The sequence below is a fragment of the Falco punctatus genome, assembly GCF_963210335.1.
Source record: "Falco punctatus genome assembly, chromosome: 7".
Lineage (NCBI taxonomy): Eukaryota > Metazoa > Chordata > Aves > Falconiformes > Falconidae > Falco > Falco punctatus.
The window spans coordinates 18,525,168-18,550,140 of NC_137587.1; the positions used below are offsets into that span (position 1 = coordinate 18,525,168).

The window sequence follows — 24,973 nt, forward strand, 5'->3', positions numbered from 1 at the left end:
TGATTTCACATTTTGCTATTGTCAAACTTCCCCAGGTATATAGAGTAGGATTTAATGAATGGTGTCATGGTAATCTCAGAGAATTTAAGGTTTTAAGAGGGCTGGAAATACTAGAAACATTAATTCCATCACCTTAACAAGTTTTAGCTGATTTTTTTTTTTTTTTTTTTAGTATAAATAAATTCTTTCCTCTTTTCAATTGTACATTATTACAAAACCTACTGGAGAATCTGTAATTCTTTTTCTGTGTATGTTTGTTTAAGAAATGTCCATTTGTGTGTTTAAATCCTCAGACAAGTAAGGTCATTATACTGTTAGGCAACCAGATTATATCATTCTTCCTGTTAAGGTCCTTTTAGCACAGTTAATTATTTAGGCAAAATATATTCAATTTTAATGCTCCTTACATTGAAGGACAAAACATTGGAATGAAGTTATTGTATGTACTCATATAGGTGCATATTAGCACTGAAAGAGACATAATTTTATTGTCATTTTGGTGTCTGTGACTCTACTTACACATTTATCAGCACGAGTTGTGAATTCAGACAACAGAATTTGAAGGCAAAGGCAGAATGGGTCTTCTTTTCATGTTTTAAAAATGTTCAGGTTTTAAGGTTCACCTATCTTGTTCCTACCTAGTTATTAATCTGAAATGAAATTAAAGAAAATTGGATGTGTAAAACATCCTCAAGCATAAAGATGCAGAAAAGTAAACCAGTATGCCTCCTTCTTCCCCACCACCACCTTTTTTTTTTAGTATATATATATTATATCTTGTTATTCCTTATTTAAGTTGCATAGTGACGCCACTGGAATACAGTGATACATTGTGGGATTTGTTTGTCTGTTGTCAATGTAGAGTACAAATAATGTCATTATTATAGCCATTACATCACTGCTATTTCTAAGGCACTTCCAAAAGCAAAGCTTTGAGGCAAAGTACTCTCTTGCAATTGTTAGTTCCTTAAGAAAGGAAGCCACATCCACTGTGTGTTCCCTCTGACCTGCAAAATGCTCAACACCAGCTACGTACACAGAGATTCACCATCCAGAAGACAGAATTTGCCAAAATTTACCACTGAGTAGAATGTGTATGGCTGTCTTTTTTTCTTCCAGTGATTACTGTGATAATAGTGTAGTAATAATTGGTTAATAATGAATTGCAATGGATTCTGCTGTATCCTTATGTGGAACTGCACAAGTAATGAAGAAAACTTAACTGACAGAGGGAAAAGGATGTGGAGGGTTAAATGCAAGCATTTGCTATTTTGTATTGTTGTATAAGCCTGGTGGCCTAGTCCTGAAATCTTATCTTAGGCAAAACTCCCCTTGAATGTAGTAGGAGTTTAATCTAGGTACAGAATTCAGAACTGGGCTATTTTTATGTTGTTCTTGTTTACCATATGTTCATTAAATATATGGATCCATTCTAAAGATTTTGGTTCATTGTCTCATAAATGAAAACTTTTGTGTGAAATACTGTTGTACAGTGTGTGTTGTAAGATAGGGCAGATGTTGTTCTGTTGTGATGTTTACTTCTCTGTCTTTTTTGTTTTCCTTTTCCTATTACTCACGATCTCCAAAGATGCAAAAGACTTAATTTTTCATCCCAGAATTACTTATATTAGCCGAAGCCAGAGAGCAGTGCTTTTATCAGGGGCACTAATTCATTAGCATTTTATTGCATTGAATTAAAGCCTTTTAGATACTGGTATTTTTCAGTTGAGACAAATCAGATAATATTCTTTCATTCAGATCCTGGATAACTTTTTTTATGTTTCTAACAAAAATGTAAACATCCTGAATTTGCCTCTGTAACATTGAGGACTAATAGCATCCCCTGAGACTGACTCAGCTTTTAATTTTAAGTTTGATTCTGATTTGAGAGGTAAGATCCACAAAATATAGTTAGATTTGTATGTACGAATGCACATAAAAGTATGTTACTGCTACTGAAGTATTACTGTTATTGTAATTTCTGCATTGGTGCACATCTAAAATATTCTTTTACATTTCCTGCTCAAGACTGTACATCCTTCCTCTAATGTAGCATTTTTAATTAATTGTACTACATCAGGAACATGGTTTCCTTGGACCATTAGGGGAAAAGCATGTTGGAAAAGTGTGTGATCAGAGAATTACAGTCATTTACTTTTCTATTTTTTAATTATAGTCTGGAGGACAAGATCAAGAGAGAAAGAAATCAAAACGTAGAGGTGATTTGTACTCCATACAAACGTCCTTGATTGTAGCTGCACTTAAAAAGATGCTTCCTATTGGTTTGAATATGTGTACTCCTGGAGATCAAGAGCTCATCTCTTTGGCTAAGACTAGATACAGCCATGTAAGTGTATACTTTGTAGTATTTCTTAATGCAAAAGCAGAACTTTATAAACTGAACTTTGAGACAAGTTATCTAAGCAATCAATATAATTAAATATATCAATGTACTGTAAGCAATTGTAGCTGCTAATTGTGCTTTCACAAGAAAAAGTGGTGTGTGTATAGACAGCTGCCATCATTTCCATGTCATTTCCTATTTGTATACAATGTACAATTTTACATATACATATTAATTTGAACCAAATACTGAAATATCATCAGTTAGCTTTAATTATCTTCAAAGTGTAATCCTTGTTTTGTGGTCAAAATTAAAGAAAGCCTTTATCCCATGCCCTTCTGGTAATTTACGTATTTTGAAAACAAAAGAGGTTAAGTTTCAATATTAAAATAATAGCTGTTCAATGTTGTACATATTCTTATGAGATGAATCACAATCTGAATTGAAATATACTTCTACCTTTCTACAGAGGGACACTGATGATGAAGTCAAAGAACATTTACGTAACAACTTACATTTGCAGGAAAAGGTAATATAAAAACTGTCTTAAAAATGCTGCTGTTCACTTTTAAAACACAGAAGTCACAATTTTTTATCACATGTAAAAAAAAAAACAAAAGAGAATCTGAAAAGCTATTAGAAAAACTGCCTTTTTAACATTTTTCTTCATAATTTTTTCTTGACAATAATTGGTTTATTTGTAGCTTTGCCTGGTATTTTGAAATTTCAGGAAGTCCTATAGAATGAGGCAGTTGTAAAGAGTTGAGATATTGGTAGTTTTAAAGCTGTAATTACTTAAAATCAACTCAATTCAAGATGAAAGTAAAACAAACTAGTATTTCAGCTTCTTTTCTTGAACTTAACTTTCACTAATGACTAAATAGTATTTCTAAGCATATATGCATTCTGAAGTAGCTATGATAAAATAATAAAAACTTGTGTCATCTTAATGTTTAAGACCTTTACAAGCACATTTATGTTACTACTATTTATACGCTGAATATACTGTCAAAAATGATACCAAAATGAAGTCCTCATCATCCTTTAAATAATAAATAATTTAGATCATTGCCTACGGTCTTTGAACCTAATAGGAGAAATTCATTTATCTGTCACAGGAGATGACTATCTGATTGCTATAAATTTGTGCTTACATAAATTTAGATTCGACACACTAAGTAATTCTAATGTGTTTTTTCTATTTCTGTCTTGCAAAAAAAAACCCCAAAAAACTTTGGCTGCAACTCTTCACCTACTGAAATTCCAGCTGATTTTTTAGACTTCATAAAAAAGCTTTCCACCATCAGTACAGAAGTCCTGCGAGGAGTTAATCTCAGTCCCAGTACTAAATGTCCTTCCTTATTTTTAATTCAGATAAATGGGATACAAAAGTCCCAATGGCCTTTATTTGGTTTCACAAAATAAAAGTACAAGACCTTGCTTAAGAATTGAGTTCAGTTACCCAACAGTATATACAGAATCTAATGCCATTTTTCTGAGCAGCTGGCAGATGTTGATTTTGACAAAAAGATGACAGATGAAGTGGGAGTATCTAGAACATTCTTTATTTTATTATGAAAATTATAGTGATGGTAGTCAAATTCAGTATCTTCATACAGCATCTTACATACAAAATATGTTGTTTTTTAGTCTGATGATCCAGCCGTGAAATGGCAGTTAAATCTCTACAAAGACATTTTGAAGAGTGATGAACCTACTGACCCTGAGAGAAATGTGGAACGTGTGCAGAGGATATCAGCTGCTCTCTATCATCTGGAACAGGTAAAAAGCTAAATGTCTTGTAAAGTGTAAAACACACTGTGTTTGCTTTAGAGTAGTATAAGGGATTTTTTTGCTGTACAGATTATTTTGACTTCAATAAGTGTCATTATTAAAGTTTTCACATAAAAATTACTTTTGCACATGCATGCATGTGCACACACATGTGCATACAGATGTCTATATATGCAAAGTTTTTAATGTAATCTATTGAAGAGCATCAATTTAGCTTCAGGGAAAATTCAGGTTGTATTTGCCTCTGCAAATCTTTGTGAACAGTTGCAAGAAATGTAGTATACAAATCATCACCATTTAGTAGCTGAAAATTCCATAAATTTAAGAAGAGGTATTTGCATGTACACTTATTTTTAATATACTGGGTTTAACCTGTCTCCTATTTCTGCACCTGAGGATGCTGTAACAATATTTGAATTGGTTGCCTGTTCATAGAAATGATACAAGTACAAAAAGGCATTTGTAGTCTTTCCACGTAAAGTGAATGCATTTCGTTCCAAAGTGATATAGCACAGAAATTTGTTCACATGGACAATTGAATATGTATAGTTAGATAAAATAACTATTGTGGAATTTTACCAAGGAGTCCTACACATGAGATACTCTGGTATCTTGAGCTTTTCTGTATAAACTGAGAAGTACTACATGTAAGCCCCCTCCAGTATTTTTTCTTACTTAAAACAAAACAAACAAAAAACAAACAAACAAAACCCCAAAGAACATTTTTTTCAGATGATGGGGAGCATTTGTAATGTTTTCTAATTTGCTAACTACATTAACCACTAGCTAAAAAGAAATTTTATTTAAAAAAGTTGAAGATTTTCCATTGTTTGTATTAGAAGATATTTTCTCCTAGGTTGAACAACCACTGAGATCAAAGAAAGCTGTTTGGCACAAACTCCTGTCAAAACAACGCAAAAGGGCCGTTGTTGCTTGTTTCAGAATGGCACCATTATACAACCTGCCAAGGTAAATGGCTTAAAGATTTATTTTTTTTGTAACTTTTGTTTCCATTTCTGAGTGCATATATTGATTATGTGTACCTATAAGTTGATTGTTAGGCCTATGTAATTTTAAGAGACAAAAGAGTTTGTTAGTTAACAGCTAATTCCTCACAGAAGCAAAATACTTGTCTCCTGACAAATAACCAGAGGGGGAAAAGACCATAGGAATTACACTACTTCAAAACCGAAATGCTTCATTATTGTCAGCTGTTACTCTGTATAGTTAGTTCCTCAAGTTATCTGTGAAAATTGATGTTGCTGTTTCTGTCCCTTTTTTGCCTCTGATTGGTTGCTGGTTTTACTCTTTATTCTCCTGTGTTTGTATTCTTTTATCTTTTTTTTTTTTAAACTTTGTATGGCTATTCCTCTTTTATTGCATGAATGCTTCATGCCTTTTAGCTTGTCTGTGGCCATCTTTAGCTACTACATCAGAATGTTATGCACATTAAAGCAGCTCTTGGGGAAGAGCAGTGCAGAATGATATTTTGGACTTCTGTGTTGTTCTGCTTCTTTCTCCAGTTGAATGTAGATAGCACAAAGTCCAAGATAAAGTACATCCTGTGCCTGGATCCATCCACTGCTTTAAACAGAGTATTAAGACCATGCAGCATTTGAGTCATTTCCTTTCCCCTGTTCCTTCTCAACAAATCTGCATTTTATTCAGATACAGCCTAAGCACATCTTTAGGTTTGCTTCTCACCTTTTTTCATGTTTTTGTTAAAGATTGTTTGCAATGTATTTAACAGAGGAGTTGGATTACATTTTTAAATGCTTTTATTAAAGCCAATCTACATGCTAATCTACATGTCAGCTAAATGTCTGTAGCTGTGCTGCTAACATATTGGAAGGATATTAGGTTTGCACAAGACAAATAAAAAGCCAGTTATACTGTAAAAAGCACACATCCTTCCTGTATAAAAATTAGTCGTTCTAGACTATAATAACTTCTGTAAGTTGTTACACAACCACAAGGCAATCTTTAAAGAACCAGAGGAATGAAAAGGTTTCAGTACAACATAAGAACAAACTAGCTAACGTCAACCATTGCATCTTCAAGAACTGTGTTTGGAAAAACAAGAGGAAGTGCCATGAAGAGTACCCATTTCAGTACAACATTTTTATGAGCATTTTTTATTTACAACCATATTCTGGATTTAGTACTTTATAAAATATTTGGAATATATACGAGCACTCAAATGATAGAAATGGTTCATCTTATTTTTGCCTTAAGAAATTCCACTCTTATTTATCTTTGAGGTTGATGGAACACTTGCCAAGGGGCAAAATGGGTTATGAATCTGTATTTTCATTTCAAGAAAATATGGAGTAGTATTTATTGAAGCAGAACATTTACATTACCTGTATTTTCATTAAAAATATTTTTGTGTTAAAAAGATTGAGGTTGATTCTTCTTAAACTTTATGGAAGATTTTGTGGTGGTTTACTCCTAATTTAAATATGAATGTGAGGTGAATCTGTCCAATTTTGTCTTGCAGATTCTAAAAGTGGACTGTCATAAATCTATTTTAGCCAATTAATTGTGGTGTCTGCTCTTGAAAACAGGCAAGAGTGAAAAAACACTTTGGACTTGGAATCATAAAATTATAGAATGGTTTGGGCTGGAAAGGTCATCCAGTCCAACCCCCCTGCAGTGAGCAGGGGCTTCTAGCTATATTGCTCAGCTTATTAGTGCAGAACAGAGTATTAAAATACACTAGTTTATAGACACATTTTTTTTTAGATATGTCATAGGATTCTGACAGGAAAATACGGCTATGACACTATTATGTGCTATTTCCATCATTTAAAATCATGGTGGTGTTAAGACAACTCTGAACCCTAGGGAGATTATTTCAAGTGGGGTATGATTAATTCTGGGAGTTATATAAGTCCCTTTGAACCATAGTTTCAAATGCAACTCTTCCTATCTTGTCTATTTTCTCATTTTAGTTGCAGCTTTCTATTGGGAGTGTTAGTTCTAAATTTGACACTAAAATCAATTAGTTTAGAGGGCAGTATGCAGGCATGATGGTGGAACTCTTTAATTTATCCTAGAGAAGATTAAAACCTTCCATGGATAACGAGTTTTTTCTTTTGAAAATTGTCTGGAGATTTAGGTGGCTTTCAATGCAGTCTAATGTTAATCTTACATTTTAATCTAATTTTCTTCAAAATACTTTCTTATATGTATCCGGTTTTAGGAATTTCAAGAAGATATTTCAGAAATTGAAATGTCTATTGATGTGCAAGCATTTGTTAACTCACAGGAAAATTACTTTAACTTCTACCGTAAATATTACAAATATTCCCTTTTGTGAGAAGTGCCTGGAGATACAAAGGAAATAGTTGTATTTTTAAATATTTCTATTTTTCAAGGAAAGAAACATTCGTTAAGTTAGGAAATACTAATTCTTCATGTTCTGTGTTTAATGAATGTTCATGGCTTTGAAAAAGTGTCTTATATGATAAATGTTTTCTCTGAGATGTGTGTATTTGTTTTAAGGAAATTAATTTGTAAAAAACTTTGTCTTATTGTCTGTCATTGTATATGCACATAGATACAGCAAAGTTGTACATGGCAATTTTTCATACACAGTTTACGAATACATTCTGACTGCTATTGAATTTAACTTGTTCCTTTCTTCAATGAAAACCTATATGCTTTTCTTCAGACACAAAATTAGCAATTTCTTCCTGAGCACCTTTCAACGTGTTTGGCTGGAAAAAGTACATGAAAAAACTCAGTATGACAGGCTTATACTCAAGTTAACGGTAATGTAACTTGTGGAGAGCCTCTTGCTTATGCGCACTATTCCTTCCCAGCCATGATTTGATGTTATCATAAAACATGAATTTGTACAATTTTCAGAGGAGATTCTGATTGGTCAGTTTTTGAAATCTGGCAATAAAATGGCACCAGTGCCAGCAGGAGAGCCTCAATAACTATTCTATTATAAAATAATCATGTGTGCAGTATATTTAAACAAGTTGTAGTATGTACAGCCAATTTGTTTAGCTTTTTTAAGTGTTGCAGGATTCAAGTAAATGAAAAGGCTCTGTGGAACAGTCTTTGTAAACTCATGTACTGCACCTCAAACCAAAATTTCCCCCCAAATGTAATGTAAATTTGGAATGGTTTGGCCATTATTATGTGTAGTCTTATTGCCATGAGCTGTATTTTCTGTGGAAACCTAAATTAATGAACACTGCATAATAGTAATTAATATGCCTAAGAGTTTTATAAAAGTGGATGTTTTTATAGAGCCAGGTTTTGTGTATTTCTAATCCAGCCTCTTTGAGGACACATTAATACTACCCTGATTCGGAGTGGAAAGAAAGGAAGCTGAGGTTAGGCATTTCTATGTGGAAGAAGGCAATGATTGCAGATAATGTGCTGGAAAGCACTTGATAATTATTTTGATGTTGACAGCCAACTTCTGCTGTCTCAATGTCCTAAATCTGGTAAACTAGATTTACATCTCTTAGGTGTAAATCCCATCCGCTCATTCTCAGTCTGTTCAAGTGTGTATTTTTTCCATGCCTGCATTAAAGTTCCAGTCCTGCAGTTTCATATATAATGTATGTTAATACTCCCAAAGCCTTCAAAACAAAAAATAATATATACACATGCGTATAAAAAACCCAGTAAGAATATTCAAAAGCACGTGCAGATTCGTCACTGAATGTTAGCTGTCTTTGCATTTTGTTTCACTGACCAATCAGAGGATCAGAATTGTACAAATATGTATCCTTACTAATCATTAACCACCTGAGCTGTTATACTATGTTTCGTTACCCCTCTTGATCTCACTTTCACAACCCCCCCAGGCACCGTTCTATTAACCTCTTCCTCCATGGCTATCAGAACTATTGGATAGAAACAGAGGAATATTCATTTGAGGAGAAACTAGTTCAGGATTTGGCTGTAAGTACTGACATAATTGGGCATATTTTTCAGTGCCCACTTTAGTGTATATTTTATGTATCTATTATAACCTAGATTTAATTTTTGTGTACTGTATGCATATGCATAAACTTATAAAATATTAATCCTTATGCTTCAGGGCATAAGGTCATTTTCTGCTGTGGTCAAAAAGACATTCATCCTGTGATGCACACTGAAGGGCATTAGGGTGGTTTATGCCTTCAGAGAAACCATGTGATACTCATTCCTGAGAAGAGAAATGGATTAGATGAACTGTCAGACTATTTTTGTCACTATGGTAATTCCTATGTTCCTATATTTTATTTACTGGTTTTGTAAAGCTTGACACAATTGATCCTTTTCCCCTTTTAAAAATTTTTGTTGATACATAATATTTAATTTTAACATTTTCAGCTTTGATACAAATTAATTTTGCTGTTTTCTTGTTGATACATCATAAGAAATAAATATATGCAGCCATATTCAACAAAAATTTAGTTTACATGATGTGTACTTGTTAAAAGTTATTGGTAAACCTCAGCATTTTATTAACCGAATATAGATTCAGAAAGCCTATTGCTCTTTCTCTTCCCTCTCCATATTTTGTCTAAAATACTTCCAAGGGGCCTATTTTCATAGTATCTAAACACCATGAAAATGAACATATAGCTTCATGGATCACATGAAGATGTATTGGGAGATGATTCATTGTGAGCAAAAGCACTCATATTGTGCTTTTTAAAGACCCGCTAGTATAGAAGGTTGTATGGCTTTTCAAAATTACAGCTAATATATTCTTCTCATACTCTGGACAGTTATGTGGTCACAGTCTTTGACTTTGTTGCTTCTTTCTAAAGGAAGGAATGAGGCTATTAGTCAAAACAGTGATTAGAATTCTTTCAGATTTATTAGAGAAGTAAATTGAATTTCTTTAATTACAATTATTACTATAATTACAGTAAATCTACAATAATTGTAAACCCTACAAAGGAGTGATAACACAAGGTAAAGGTGATACGCTGCTCTTCTGCCAGTGCTGGCTATGATATAGTTCAAAATACCAGAAAATGTTTGAACTTGAAGTAAAAGTAGTCCTTATATTTGCTGAATCAAGGTTACCTAGAATGATACATGAAAGTGTTGTAGCAAACAGTAGTCTGAACAGGGTGTATTTGATGATGTTATTAAAAATAGTTTCATTTGCCAATAGTTCTGCTAAATAACTGAGCTGGGACTTTCTTTCAGTTCTGGTCCACTGGAAACACATAATTTTTGCTGAATAAGGCTTCCCTAAGATTTTCAGTCTCAGTATCTTGCAGAAGAGAAACTTATAGTGTTACTATCAAATAAGAATAATCATCAGATATTCTTCCTAACTCCTTCTGAGTCATACAGGCACATAATGCTGCGGGTTATGCTGTAAGCTGCTGAATAAGATAAATACTGGAAGTTAATACAAATTAGACAGAATAAAATTACTGAAATCCTTTTCTAAGCTTAATTACTCAATTTTGTTCTTACTCGTGAAGCTTAATTTGTAAATTCTGATATAAATCTTGAGACAGACACCTCCAAAAAAAGATGAAGAGGAAGAGGAAGAGACTGAGAAAAAACAGCCTGACCCACTTCATCAGATTATCCTCTATTTCAGTCGCAGTGCTCTGACAGAGAGAAGGTAAAAGGAGCTGTGTTGAAAAGCATATTAAATAAAAGCACACCATAACTGAACTTCTAGTGACATTACAGAACTGATTTAACATGGCTGCAGTTCAGTATCGCGCATGGTGAATATTTTTTGCCTCAGTTTCATTAGAATTTTCATGTATTTAAACTTGGTATAACCTTTATATTGAGACAAATACTGATTATTTTTGACGTTTTAAAAACTTCGTAAATACTCAATACAGAAATAACGGAACATGAATTCTCATAGAAACATACATAAACATAAAATACAGGAACTGATGGTTCATTCAGAGTACCCTCCCCTGGTCTCTGCTGCTAATAGATGTGTGTTCTTGTTATTCAGTATGTCAGAAAAGGTTTCGTTGATGATTGGCATGAATCTCTTTTAGTGCCAGTTTCTGTTTTGAATTCTGACTATTTATTAGAATATGTATTTTGTATGAGTAGAGTACTCCAGTGCTTTATAGACTTTTTCTGTATGACTAACATAATCTTGCCATCTGGCAGTTACAACTATTCTAATGTATATCTCCATAATACTTTTCTGCACATGCAACAATCAGTGATCCTTATTTATCCAATATGACTAAGTTGGTTGTCCAAATATACCTCTAAATTGTTTAATTAAAATGTTACAGAGACTTGGTTTGAGATAAGAAAATACATTTATAATACAGTTTTCAACTGTAATAGCATTTCAAGTAGACTTGTATCTACTTTAATAAAACACTCTTTAATAAAAATGGTATTAAATTTTAGCAGGAGTATGACATCTTTTAATTACTACATCGTAAAATAATTTAAAATATTTTTTACTTTTTATAGCAAACTAGAAGATGATCCTTTATATATTGCCTATTCCGCCATGATGGCAAAGGTAAATATACCATTTCAAGCTCTGTCCCTCACTCTATTCAGGTACTTCCCATTAATATTAGATGCTTTTTAAACCTTCTCCTTCTGTTTCTTATGTGGACTGGTTGATACTTGTAATTTCTGTATTTTTAATGAAGCAAATGCTTTTCAGAGACATTTCCTACATTAAAATAATATTATAGAATTCCAGTAGGTGCAATTCTGTTGGTATCACTTGGGGCACTTTTTTTTGTACAGGATTAACTAATGAGCAGTCTTAACATGTTAGTTATCTTTGTTCTTTGGGTAATTATTTTGGAGTTAATATTTGAAGTTTGTAAAAAATAAGTTCACCGTCGGTTTTTGCAACATATTGATTACAGCTGACGTGAGGAGAGTTTGACTGAAGATAACTATTATGGATGTAAATAGAGATATGAAACAGGAACACATAGCCTGTATACAGGCTACATACAGGGTGTATATGTAGTTGGATGAATACCCTGAAGTATTAGGAATAGCAGCTTCTTAGGTGGATGAGCACAGCTATTTACAATTACAGGGATTTAAAATCTTCTTAATGCCTTTAATAGCTGATTGAAAAAAAATCCTTTGGTCATTTTTGCAGAAACACTATAATAAAATTAGGCATTGTTTCATAAGCAAAATCTTCTGATTTCTCTTTCTAACATTGAAGAGTTGTCAAGAAGAAGAAGAAGAAGAAGAAAAGGAAAAGACATTTGAGGTGAGAATTTAGATAACATTTATTTCTCATCACCTAATGATGTAATGAACGAGTGGTTTAGGTTAAGTTGCTTAAAGAATCACCATCAAAAGTATTAGTGAAATAGTTTTAATAGGAAATTTTGGGAGTGTGACTTCACAAAGTTTGATGGCAAGATTCACTCTATTATTTACCACATAGATAAATCACACAAAGAAGAATCAGACTAAAATTAAGCCAAAATTATTTACACAGAGACTAAAAATATAAAAGGGTAAGAGAGACCCTCCCATTGAGTCACAAGGTTCAGAATGAAGCCCCTTGCTTTCTAAACTCTTAATAGAGTTTAGGTGCATCTAGATCAAATCCTAGTCTCAGACTTGGTCAATGGTTTATGTTTACAGGATATAAAGAATATTCACAGTTTAAGGTTGATCATAGGATTTTAGCAGCACCTACTCATCAACTAATTTATCATTTACAAAGTGAATCAAACAGGATATACTTAAATTAAAAATGTGGCTTAACTATGGAATCAAAATAGTAATATTTATACTAATTATGAAGTTACTAAATCAATTCATCCACACATGCACACAGACACAAAGAATAGAAGTATAGACACTTATGTACAAATAGGTCTAGCTATTAAAAGTTCCTCTTGAGTTCAGTGAAATAGTTACATCAAATACCTTTGCATTTCTCAACGGGCAAAGGGCTGAGCCTCAAGAAGCAGGAAAATCATCCCAGGCCTTGCCATCATTTTTTGGTGACAGTCCCCCAGTATTAAAAACTTGTGAGTTCACAAGCTCTGAGAGGTGTCCTGCTCAGAGGGAGATGCTGTTCACAGCCCTCTGTGGCCCAGGAGAGTTCAGAGGGCCTCACTTAGGACTGCTTTTTATAGGTTCAGAGATGATTGGCTTTAATCACCACTGATTTTCCATCCTGGCCACAATACGAGTCAATAATTAATGGAATTTTTCTCAAAATTCCATCGATGGTGGTATTGTACCATTCTGAGTCATAATAAGGAGTGTTCCTAGACTTGTTAGGGATGTTACTGTCCAGATAAGGAATGCTCCAAGATGTTGTCATTCAGATAAGGGATGTTTCTGGTACAGCCAGTGCAGTTTCCCACCTCAGCAGTGCAAGTTGCTAGTATGGTCAAAGGATGCCTAACCACCCAACTCACTACACAGAGGCTAAGGCCTAATGTATAAAGGCCTAATTCCTGACATCATAGACCAGGCTGGGGGGGGGTGTGAGATGCACCACCACAAATGTGCAAGTATTTTAAATATGCCCACTAGAATAAATGCAAGATTAACAGTGTACTAGAATAAATGCAAGAATAAGTGTGTATTGAGCCAGTTTACTAGGTTATTCATTTAAAAGAAAGATGATATGTTTTGAACTTTTGGAATCAAACAACCCATGGATTATGGAGGCAGATGGCCTTCAACAACTTCAGATTTCTCATCTTCCTATTTTTCCTCAATCAGTTCCAGTCTGTATTCTGTTCTCATTTTTGTTCCCAGGAGAAAGAAATGGAAAAACAGAGAACTCTCTATCAGCAAGCTCGCTTACATGATCGTGGAGCTGCTGAAATGGTTCTTCAGATGATTAGTGCAAGCAAAGGTAATGTTCTGTGAAGTATTAAAAGTATACATGATATACATATCATACATAAAGCTATACACAGCTATACACATATATAGCGTATTATATCATTACACCTATGATATGTATACCATATCCAACTCATATAGGATATATAACAAGGCGAAATAAATGTCAGTTACAATGATACTAAGTAAAATTTCCAGACTGCTTCTCTTATTGAATAGATCATAATTGCAAGTTTTGATGACTGTACTCTTGTTTTGACAGGTCATCCAGGACCCATGGTTGTTGAAACACTAAAACTTGGTATTGCTATTCTGAATGGTGGGAATACCATAGTTCAACAGGTAATGCTTTTATAAACTATTGCAAGTCTTGCTTTTATAAAGGAGGCAAGTAGTTTTAAGAATTTAGTGTTCTGTCATGTTTCTATTTTAGTGCATTTAATTTTAAGCTAAACAGTGAAGAAATAGCAAGGTATTTTTTGTACAATAACAATATTATTGCTTGCCAGTGATTTGCATTTCAAATGGTAATTCAATAAGTTGTTAATTCAAATAATTTTAATACAGATTTATTTATTCATTTATTTATTAAAATGTCCTCTAGAAAATGCTAGACTACCTGAAGGAGAAAAAGGATGCTGGATTTTTTCAAAGTCTCTCTGGCTTGATGCAGTCCTGCAGGTAAAAGCGTAAATCATGTTATTACAGTTCCAGTTTTATTCAGATTGGTGGCTTATTGCTCAGTGCAGGTGGGTTTGTTAGATTTAAATTACAGGAGCCACAGATTGTAGAACTCTTGTGGGAAATTTTTGTGAATCAGAGGAATAGTATGTTAATCTTTTAGAGTATTCTTCCCAAGGAGAAAAAAAGCAAAGTATGTATGCCTTTGAAGGCTTAGTTTGGAGAGGCAGAAAAGTGAAATGTAATAGCTTCTTTACTAGTCCCAGATTCCTCAAGTTTTCTGTCTGGGTGTTCTAAGGATGGAGAAGAGCCATCACTGAAGAAGAGACAGGCCAGTGGAGCTTTACTAGGCTTTCAGTTTCTGCACATCTCTGATGAGTTGCATAATCTCTGTCTCTGCATCTGAATTCTATGGATATGTATCAGGTTTGTTAGAGATGGCATGCGGCTCGTGAGACTACAGTAGTCCATTCACCTGATAAAACAGAAGTTCAAATCAGTTAAGGTAAAAGACTTCCATAAAGATCATGGAAAAAAGATCATGTTGGTGTTTCTGATTACTCCAGTAAACAATCACCATTTCTCAGCCTTTATAAAGCAGCAGACAGGTTCTGAAGGAGTAGACTTGGAATTAGAAATGGAGAAGCTATATGAAGGCAGGAGAAAACGTGGAAGGAATGGAGGCCTGCACTGCAGAAATTATGGCTGAGTTGTTTCAACCTAATTAAAATACATCTGTCTTGTAATTTTTCCATTTATGTAAAACAATTTAGGAAGGACTTGCTCAAACAGGACCTGCAGTGATGACAGTACCAGTTGTGTATACATATCATTCGGGACTTCATTAAAAAAGTTTTTGATAAAATGACTTGAACACTGAAAAGAGAATGAAAATGATGTTTTAAAATTTGCTTTTGGTTTTAATGATGTCACTAGATAGTAGAATATGTGACTGCGCTGCTGTTTAACTGAAAAAAAAAATCAGATAATTGTAGAATTATATTTGGAATGCTATTCCACGTGCTGGGCTATGCCAAATTAGCAAAAGAAAATTCAGATATCAGTATATTTTGACCTTGGAAGAGAAGAATCAATACCATGTATGTCTTCTGAATATGGAAACAGATTCTGTAAGTCTTCTGAATAGCATTATAGTGCATAATATATACAGTACAATGTAATAGAAATAATAGTAATAATTCAGTGGCAAACAGTGTGACTGAGAAATAACTGCAGTAATGTCCTTTTGGTAGGCAGGTTTAAGTCAATATAAAGAGCAGTATTCCAGGTTCCTTTTCCAATTTTCATTTATGCATGCAACCATGAATGACGTTACTGGAAGTAAAGTTAGCTAAGTTAGGTAAGAGGCCTGATCTGAGACTCATTTCTGCTCAGAAATGGGCACTGGACCCTTATTGATACCAAACTCTGTTATTTAACATTCATGTTAAACAAAATATGAGGCAGTGCATGTCACAGTGGGTCAAAACCAGTTGTTGAAGCCCTCCAGAGATTTCCTAGAAGAAAATAATTTTCCATGGTGTACTACAGTACTTTTTCCTGGTGTTTTTTTGTTTGTTTGTGTTTGTTTTTTTTCTCCCAATATAAGTGTTCTTGACTTGAATGCGTTTGAGAGACAAAATAAAGCAGAAGGCCTGGGAATGGTTACTGAAGAAGGAACTCGTAAGTACAATTAAATTGATTCCAGTAGTACTTAAAACATTATATGTGCTTCCTTCTTTAACTAGAACTATTATTTACTATGGCTTAGGGTTTCTGTTGATAAATTTACTACGAGTAATTATAGCCTTTGAGTTCTGAATATGCTTTATATTTGCAAAATCTTTAGCAATAATTTTTAAGAAAAACATTGTAATTTCCAATATTCTTATCTTGTATTCTTGTTATTTTTCTTTGATTCACAGTCATCGTTCGTGAGCGTGGTATGTTTGGGTTTACAGTTTTTGATACTATTGTTGCAAAAATGTGTTGCAAATACAGAGAGAAGTCTTTCATTGCATCTTCCCAGATATCTTTAGGTTTAGCTTTCTGGTCTGCAGCAGGTTGTGTGTTTAGTTTGGATAAACAGTTTGATGCTTACTAAAGAAGTGTTATTCATATTTAAGGCATGATTTTAGTTGTGACTAACCATTTACTTAGTAGATATATATACCCTGTTGCTTTCTTTTTTTTTTCTCCCCCCCTTATTATTTTCTTTTTTAACCATGGATGCATTGGAGTGCTAAATATTTTGGCATTGCTTTTTCTGTCTCAGTTTTTCTTTTCATTATTAGTCTATTTCTTTAAATCGCTTTAATGCTTTTATAATACTGGGTTTTATTAGCATTCCAGTTTTAAAGGTTGTTGTAAGATTATGTGTTTAGCATATTTATTCATAACGGTTGTCACATAATCATTGTATTTATATATTTTAAAGGTGAAAAAGTGTTGCAACATGATGAATTTACTCGAGATCTATTTAGATTTTTACAACTGCTCTGCGAAGGGCATAACAATGGTAAGTGAACTGATTTAACTTTGGGGAAAATGTGTGATCAGTCTGTTCTTAGAGTTGAATAGAACCAATTCTAATAATTTTTTTTTCCTCTAATTAATTTTGTTTTCTGAGGGGAAACTGGCATGCTAACAATTTGAGTTGCAGAGTTCTATTTCAATTTTTGTCTTAATTTAATTTCATTTTTTATGCCAATCATTAATAGTAAAGCCTACTGCAAGTCATGTGGATAATAATTCTTCAACTGTATTTACATTGTAATCTATTGTAGCTCAATTTCCACCAAATAAGCATCTGTACTCAACAAGGTACTTAAAAAAATGTATTCTCCATGTCTCCATGAAAATAACTTTGTATTTTTTCTTCCTTTATACACTAACCAAGTACAAATAATTTATTATTTCAGATTTTCAAAATTACCTACGTACTCAGATGGGCAACACCACAACAGTGAATATTATCATTAGTACAGTTGACTATCTCTTGCGTCTTCAGGTGAGAAGAAACAGGAAAATGGAGTATAACATAGTTGCCTTTCCTTCATTTCTATAAATTCACAGTTTATTGCAACCAAATGTAAAAATCCTCTCTTCAGGGATACCTACAACAAAAAATGCTGATATAATTTATTTCACCTTTCCTTTTAAAATAGGCAACCTTTCAGAAATCTGTGTGAAACCAGATGGTGGTTAATTTATTTCAGTTTGCTTCTGCAGGGAGCATAGTTAGATAAAAATGCAAAAAGTTCTTGTCATGAGAAATAGACTGACACAGAAATACTAAATTTCATCCACTGATGATTCAATTTTTGGTGATACAAATGGAAGCAGTAAGTAACTGCATACAGAATCCAAAATTAGAAAATATAATGTTGTTTTTTTCTTAGGAATCAATCAGTGACTTCTATTGGTACTATTCAGGAAAGGATGTCATTGATGAATCAGGACAACGTAACTTTTCTAAAGCTTTGGCTGTCACCAAACAAATATTCAATTCCCTTACAGAATATATCCAGGTAAAGAAAATGTTTTGCATAAGGTACTAACAGTGAAGTTCTATGATTACATGGCCTGATCATGTTCTATAATAAATTTATAAATACTTTGGCTTTATTTCTCTTTATTTTACTAAAGTTACACTCGGTCAGTGATTCTATGTAAAGTTAATACTAAAATATGTGGATGGCTGCATATTTAACATGATATGATCTAGTATTTATGCACTAGATACCAAAGGGACCTTGTGAAGCTTTCTCAGGTAGCTTCATGGAAGCCTGAAGTTTCTTTTTTTTGTTTTTTTTCAGAGAGTAATCTTAGGAAAACAAGCTGGTTTACTTATTTTGGTTTATTTTATTTTATATAAATAAAACCTGTGGGTTTCTTTATTTTTTAGGGCCCTTGCATAGGTAATCAACAGAGCCTGGCTCATAGTAGGCTGTGGGATGCAGTTGTTGGCTTTCTTCATGTCTTTGCCAATATGCAGATGAAACTTTCACAGGTACGTTCAGTAGTCAAGTAATCCGTCTTTGCATATGTTTTTAAATTACAGTCAAGTGAATATTGAAAGCTGTAGAGCAGTTAATGTGCTGATATTAATTTGGTTGTGCATGGGCCTATTGTAATGTAGAAGTCCAAGACTGGATCTGAAGACCAGCATCTTCATATCACTCCTTTTAGCATTAATCATCACTGTACACTCACCTTTTCTAATATCAACATCACTGCTTCCGACTCAATTATACCTTTCTGATAATGAAGCTGGCAATTTGGTCCCTTCCTCCCTGTTGCCAAAACCTGATGATCTGTCAGAGTGCAAGCACCATTAAAATAATGGTTCCCATGCTACAGCTAAGTAAGGCAAGAGAAAAGTTGGGGAATATTTAAAGAGGGAAGGAATGTGACGGTTGGTCAACTTGCAGGGCATTGTGGAGTCCTACCCCTCTTCACAGTTTCAGGCTTCTATGTTCGTTTGCAGCTTCTGCTTAATGTACCATACACTCAAGCTACTAGTCACTGCATGCAACAGTGCATAGTCATTTCCGCACTTTTATTCAGCATCTCTGCTACTCTCTGACTTACTCATAAGATTTCTTCCCACCTTATGGAAGTATATCAAAATTTTGAGGATACTTAACAGGTTTTAGGTCCTTAATGTTAGTCACAAATCCATGTTAGACTAACTATGTTCTGTAGTTAAACCTAACAGTTTAAGCTAGTTCTGTTTGAGCTGTAATGGATTATGCCATTAAATATTCCCCGTGAGATGAGAAAGGATGGTTTCTTTCTGAGATCAATACTGCCAGATCTGTGGAGTAACCAATTTTGTGAGTTACTGTTGTCCCTTATTTGCACTTTGATACTTCTTAATACTTCATTATAGCTTATCTTTACTTTATGGTATTAATATTCAGCTGTAGCAAGTTACCCTCGTATTATAGAAAACTTCTGATAGTAATCATAATAAAATGACAATGAAATGTGCTGCATTTAGATGACCATCCTGAATACTGTTTTTCTTCCCAATTTATTTAGTTTTCCAGATAAATACAAATTAAAAACAACCTTATACTCCATTTTTTTCAGGACTCTGCTCAGATTGAATTGCTTAAAGAACTGCTAGATCTGCTAAAGGATATGGTAGTGATGCTTTTGTCACTGCTTGAAGGTTGGACCTGTTTTTCTTTATGGTCAAATATGATTATCTCAGCTTGATAATGTAAAGTACAATAATTATGTTAAGCTTTCTAAACTGTTTTTAATTGCCTTTATCTAATGCCAGAAAAAAAAAACTATTTCATATTTATTTAACAATTATTCTGGAATATACATAGTCATGAAGAAGAGAAAAACAGAAAAGAATTTATTTTTTTTTATAGAAAAGCATGTTGAAAGAAAAATTACAAAGCTTTAAGAACATTTTTCCTCTGTTCTCAGCATAAATGTGTAATGTATTTATTTATAATGTGGCAATGCCAGATAACTTCCTGTTTTATCACACTACTTAGGTAACATTGTAAATGGAACTATTGGAAAACAAATGGTAGACACGCTTGTAGAATCATCTAGCAATGTAGAAATGATTTTGAAGTTCTTTGATATGTTCCTCAAGTTAAAAGATCTGACTAACTCAGATGCTTTCAAAGAGCATGACCCAGATGGTAAAGGCATCATTTCTAAGAAGGAATTTCAGAAATCAATGGAGGCTCAAAAACAGTACATACAGTCAGAGATTGAATTCCTGTTGTCCTGTGCAGAAGCTGATGAAAACGATATGTTTAACTATGTTGATTTTGTGGAAAGATTCCACGAACCTGCCAAAGACATTGGATTTAATGTAGCAGTATTGCTAACAAACCTTTCAGAGCACATGCCTAATGATTCACGCCTTCAGAGCTTACTTGAACCTGCAGAAAGTGTGCTTAATTACTTTGAACCATACCTTGGCCGCATTGAAATAATGGGTGGAGCCAAGAAAATAGAAAGAGTTTACTTTGAAATCAGTGAATCCAGTAGAATGCAGTGGGAGAAGCCACAGGTGAAGGAATCCAAAAGGCAGTTCATATTTGATGTTGTAAATGAAGGTGGAGAGCAAGAAAAAATGGAACTCTTTGTGAATTTCTGTGAAGACACGATATTTGAAATGCAGTTAGCATCTCAGATCTCTGAAACAGATTCATCTGAGAGGCCTGAGGAAGAGGAAGAGGCAGAGCCTTCTTACATAGTGGATATTGGAGATGATGAGGAAGAAAAGTCCCTGGAATCTGCTTCGGCTTTTGCAATGGCCTGTGTTGCAGTGAAGAAGAATGTTGCCAACTTTTTTAAAATGGTCACTGTGAAGAACCTAAGGAAACAATACAGGAAAATTAGAAAGATGACAGTAAAAGAGATGGTGAAAGTGTTTTTCTCCTTTTTCTGGTTCCTATTTGTAGGAATGTTCCAGCTGTTCTTTACTATAGTGTGGGGAATTTTCCAGATTCTTTGGAGTACTGTATTTGGGGGTGGCCTGGTTGAAGGAGCCAAAAACATTAAAGTTACTAAAATATTAGGGGACATGCCTGACCCAACGCAGTTTGGAATCCATGATGATGTTATGGAAGCAGAAAAAGCTGAAGGTGCTGAGCATGGCATCAGAGCTGAACTCGTGCAGTTTGTGAAGGGTGAAAAGGGAGAAACTGACATAATCTCAGACATTTTTGGCATTCATACAAAGAAAGAAGGTGGCTCAAAGCATGGTCATGATGCTGGACTTGGAGATATTGCAGAAATCCTTGGCACTGATATCCAGTCATCTTTGGAAAACACAGTTCGTAAGAAAAAAGGATTACAGGTATGTTAAAGAGAATTTGTATTTCTTTGCAGAAAATAATAGTATTACAGTACAAATATATTATTGAATTTTCTATTAGTAATTGAATTATTTGCCAGTTACCTGATTAATAAATGTTCTCGATGAGAACATACATTTTAATCTCTTAAAACAAACAGGAGAGTTTATGTGGTAGAAAAATTCAGCCCAGTGTGTTTAGATTTCTCTGCAGTAAATTGTTGTTATTGTTCATTTGGACTTTAATTAAAAACAAAAATTGCTAGCAGCTTTCTAGGCACAGTTCTTGCTTTAAATGGTTTACAGTCCTGTTTATTCTGCATACCCCATTTTTTCACAGTGTATTTCAATTACTTTTACAATCTACCTTCTCCATAATAAAGCCTTAGCATTGTAGTCTTTATTCTACATGCTTTACTGATCACATACAATAAAATACGTTTTTTCCTATTGTTTGAAATAATTTTGCCTGAATTTATTTGTACTTTAAAGGTTATCATATAATCATTCTTTACTTTTATACTGTTTTATGAATGATATATTGTTCCACTCAGCTCAGTGAAATGTGATTTATCATTCTGTTTAAAAACTGATGGAACTAAATGTCAAAACCCAAATGTATTTGTCATATTTGGAAGGCATCACGTTTCACTCTACACTTCAGGTCTGTTTCTGCTTGTTATTCAAATACATCTTTCCTCTCCTCATTAATCCACATCTTTATGGTATCTTTTCCAGATACTTTCAAGATAAACCTCCATTGTACATCTTCTTAATTAATTATTTCCTCTTCATTCAATGTTTTTCTCCAATATTTTTTTATTGCCTAGATGAAATTATATTTTTCCTTTTATTTATTTTATTTATTAATTCATTTTTATGTGCATACTTTAAAATGACAGTCTTTTAAAATCCTGTCTCATTTAGCGTAAGCATAAAGGTATTATGGTTGGCATTTAAAAGTTCTATTTTAATTTAAGGATCTGAGCAGATATGCGTAAATATTTTAGAATTTTCCTTGCTTCACTTTGATTTATAAATTTCTCAAATTTGTAACTATTGATAAGAATGCAGATACTTTGAGTCATTACTGTAAGGTCAGCTATGCAATTTATCCATCTTTTACCTTTAATATGATATCTAGTGAAATTTGCTAAAATAGTGTTTAATTCTATATTACATAAATTAATATTCACATTATTTATATGAATGGCTCAAGTAAACCAGTTGGAGTACTGGATGTAACTATTCAGTAGAGCTCAAAGCAGAAACAACAATGTAAGAAACAAAATTCCCTTCAGGAAGTTACTATCAAAACTCAATATAGAACAAATTTTGCATATGGAATTAAGTAGGTTAAGGCTCATCAGCCTGGAAAGGACACAACTGAAACTTATGATAGAGGGATGGAGAGGGTGGGGATTTACTCATTCTTCCCCCACCCTACCCCTTAGAAGAACTAGGCAGAGAACAAATGATCTCTGAATTACTCTCCACCAGCTTGAGCTCTTAGGGGAAGCTTTTTGTGGAAGAGTTACACAAGCTTCCATCATGTGTACTAGATGAAGCTCCTTCCATCACCTGTACTAGACGAGGTTCCACAGATAAGAGGTGAGATAAGTAAGACAAGATCAATTTAGTAAATTCTGTCATAAATTCTTTCACTACTTACATGTGAGAGAGAGGCATCCAGGTGAGTATTAGGGGAAAATTTAGATACCTGTGAATATTCACCAGAAAGGTAGGAGAATACATTGACAGACAATTTGGGTCTGAAGTACTTGAGAGAATACAGAAGAGGGTAAAGAGCTAACACAGGATTTTGCAAAAGTGAATGGTAACAAATTTATGCACTATAGATTCCTTTGTGAATCTAGGACTTCAGAGCCTGCATCTCTGATTTCCAGTGAAGTTTAGATACTGAAACTGCATTTGAAAAGAATTTAATTTGGTCTTGCAACACTGAGCCTAAAGGTGTTTGAAATCCCAGCGCTTGCTTTTTTGCTGCAGTTAGCCATCTGTAAAATTGTATATTCTTTCTTCCTTACCTCAAGGGAATGCTGTAAACACATACTTAGATGGTTGTGAGGTATGCCAGTGGAGGTTTAATGAACCATCAACCCACCTATGATAAATAGTTTGAAGAAAACTTTGCATAAGTAAAAGTTATTTAAATATTTGCCTGTTTTCAATTGCATCAGTTGATCTTGACAAAGTAATTGGGTTTTATAATGTCTGATAATTACATAGAACTTTTTCAGATTTTTGATGCTATTATTGGTATATTATTCCTCGTTTCATATTTAGCATGAGGCAAACTGATGCTCATTTTCCACATAATCAGTAACTGCACTGAGTCTTTGTGAGTGACTTTTGTATTAGGGTATGAACTGGATGTAGTTACCTTCATCCTCAACTGGTCACATTATCTGTCTGATGTATAATTACTTAAGTTTTTTTAGGTAGCTGGGCTAATTAATGTGTTGATAACATTATACTGACAAAGGCTAGCAGAAGAATTTATGCAGTTTTCACTGCTGAAATCTAGTCTGAGCTGTCTATTTTAAAAAATCTAACACTTTAAAAGTGCAAAGTGGTATAAAAAATACACTGTGGTAATTATGTTATTTGTTTCTCAGAAAGCAGTAACTAATGTTACCAAAATTTTATTTGAATAGATCCATTTTGAGAGTTAAAATACTTTTTGCAGATATCTGAAATTGCAAAAGAAGCTGAAACAGAAAGAAAAGCAGAAGCTGAGAAGGCTGAGTAAGTTATTTTTACATGGTTCCTGTTTAATTCCTTGCTACTTTCTATTGCTAGATAATTGGCCAGAAAGAATCCAAGCAATGCTCAGTATGCAAAGCACTTTATGTACGCTGTGTCGCATTGGTATTTTGAAGAGCAATGCAGTCCCTAGGAGGTGGCAAACAATCTCAGTGGGCAACGTAATGTCAATATGATTTTTGTGGCCCTTGACAATTCTGCATATATAAATCTGTGGGTATTATCTTTTTACAAATTCCCTTAACTACTTTTACAAATGAGCATCAGTTTTGAAAAAAACTCTGCAACTTGTCGTTACTGCTATTTACACTTTCCCTACCTACCCACTATAATTTTCAGGCAACAACAGTTCAATGAAACACAAGATTTGACTAACCCAGCAATTATATTATTGCTGTTTTATCTGTTCTCAAGTTGCGAACGTGACAGAAGATATATGCCTTTGTCCATTCATCCTACATACGACTGCCTTATAAATAACTTCTAAAATGCTTATCATGCTTTAACAGTATGCTGCTTTTAAGAGGTATGCTGTCTTTCTGGACCTGCAGCCACATTGTAGGCTTGCAGCCTGATGAATGCTCTTAAAATATTTGTAGACATACACAAAAGATCTCCTACCTATCCTTATATATTCAAAAGCTATACATCATTTTTCTCTTTCTTTTCTATTTTTCTTCATGTTTAAAATGTTTACTTTAGCCTTG

The 24,973-nt window shown here is 33.7% G+C and overlaps 1 protein-coding gene across 9 annotated transcripts in view; it reads left to right on the forward strand.

The window, feature by feature from the left end:
• Positions 1-24,973, forward strand: part of RYR3 (ryanodine receptor 3) — a 248,358-nt gene that overhangs the window by 203,539 nt on the left and 19,846 nt on the right. For 7 of the 9 annotated variants that reach the window (XM_080395881.1, XM_080395877.1, XM_080395880.1 and 4 more), the window contains 20 exons: positions 2,177-2,347; positions 2,814-2,873; positions 3,995-4,126; positions 4,995-5,107; positions 7,815-7,914; positions 10,633-10,742; positions 11,579-11,630; positions 12,306-12,353; positions 13,871-13,970; positions 14,223-14,302; positions 14,565-14,641; positions 16,251-16,324; positions 16,567-16,584; positions 17,079-17,159; positions 17,563-17,651; positions 18,043-18,171; positions 18,549-18,653; positions 19,739-19,820; positions 20,161-21,482; positions 24,190-24,248. In XM_080395881.1, coding sequence (XP_080252007.1) covers positions 2,177-2,347; positions 2,814-2,873; positions 3,995-4,126; positions 4,995-5,107; positions 7,815-7,914; positions 10,633-10,742; positions 11,579-11,630; positions 12,306-12,353; positions 13,871-13,970; positions 14,223-14,302; positions 14,565-14,641; positions 16,251-16,324; positions 16,567-16,584; positions 17,079-17,159; positions 17,563-17,651; positions 18,043-18,171; positions 18,549-18,653; positions 19,739-19,820; positions 20,161-21,482; positions 24,190-24,248 — 3,002 coding nt within the window. Of the gene's footprint in view, positions 1-2,176; positions 2,348-2,813; positions 2,874-3,994; positions 4,127-4,994; positions 5,108-7,814; positions 7,915-8,970; positions 9,068-10,632; positions 10,743-11,578; positions 11,631-12,305; positions 12,354-13,870; positions 13,971-14,222; positions 14,303-14,564; positions 14,642-16,250; positions 16,325-16,566; positions 16,585-17,078; positions 17,160-17,562; positions 17,652-18,042; positions 18,172-18,548; positions 18,654-19,738; positions 19,821-20,160; positions 21,483-24,189; positions 24,249-24,973 lie in introns of all 9 variants that reach the window. The other 2 variants (XM_080395875.1, XM_080395879.1) reach the window with 1 other exon arrangement.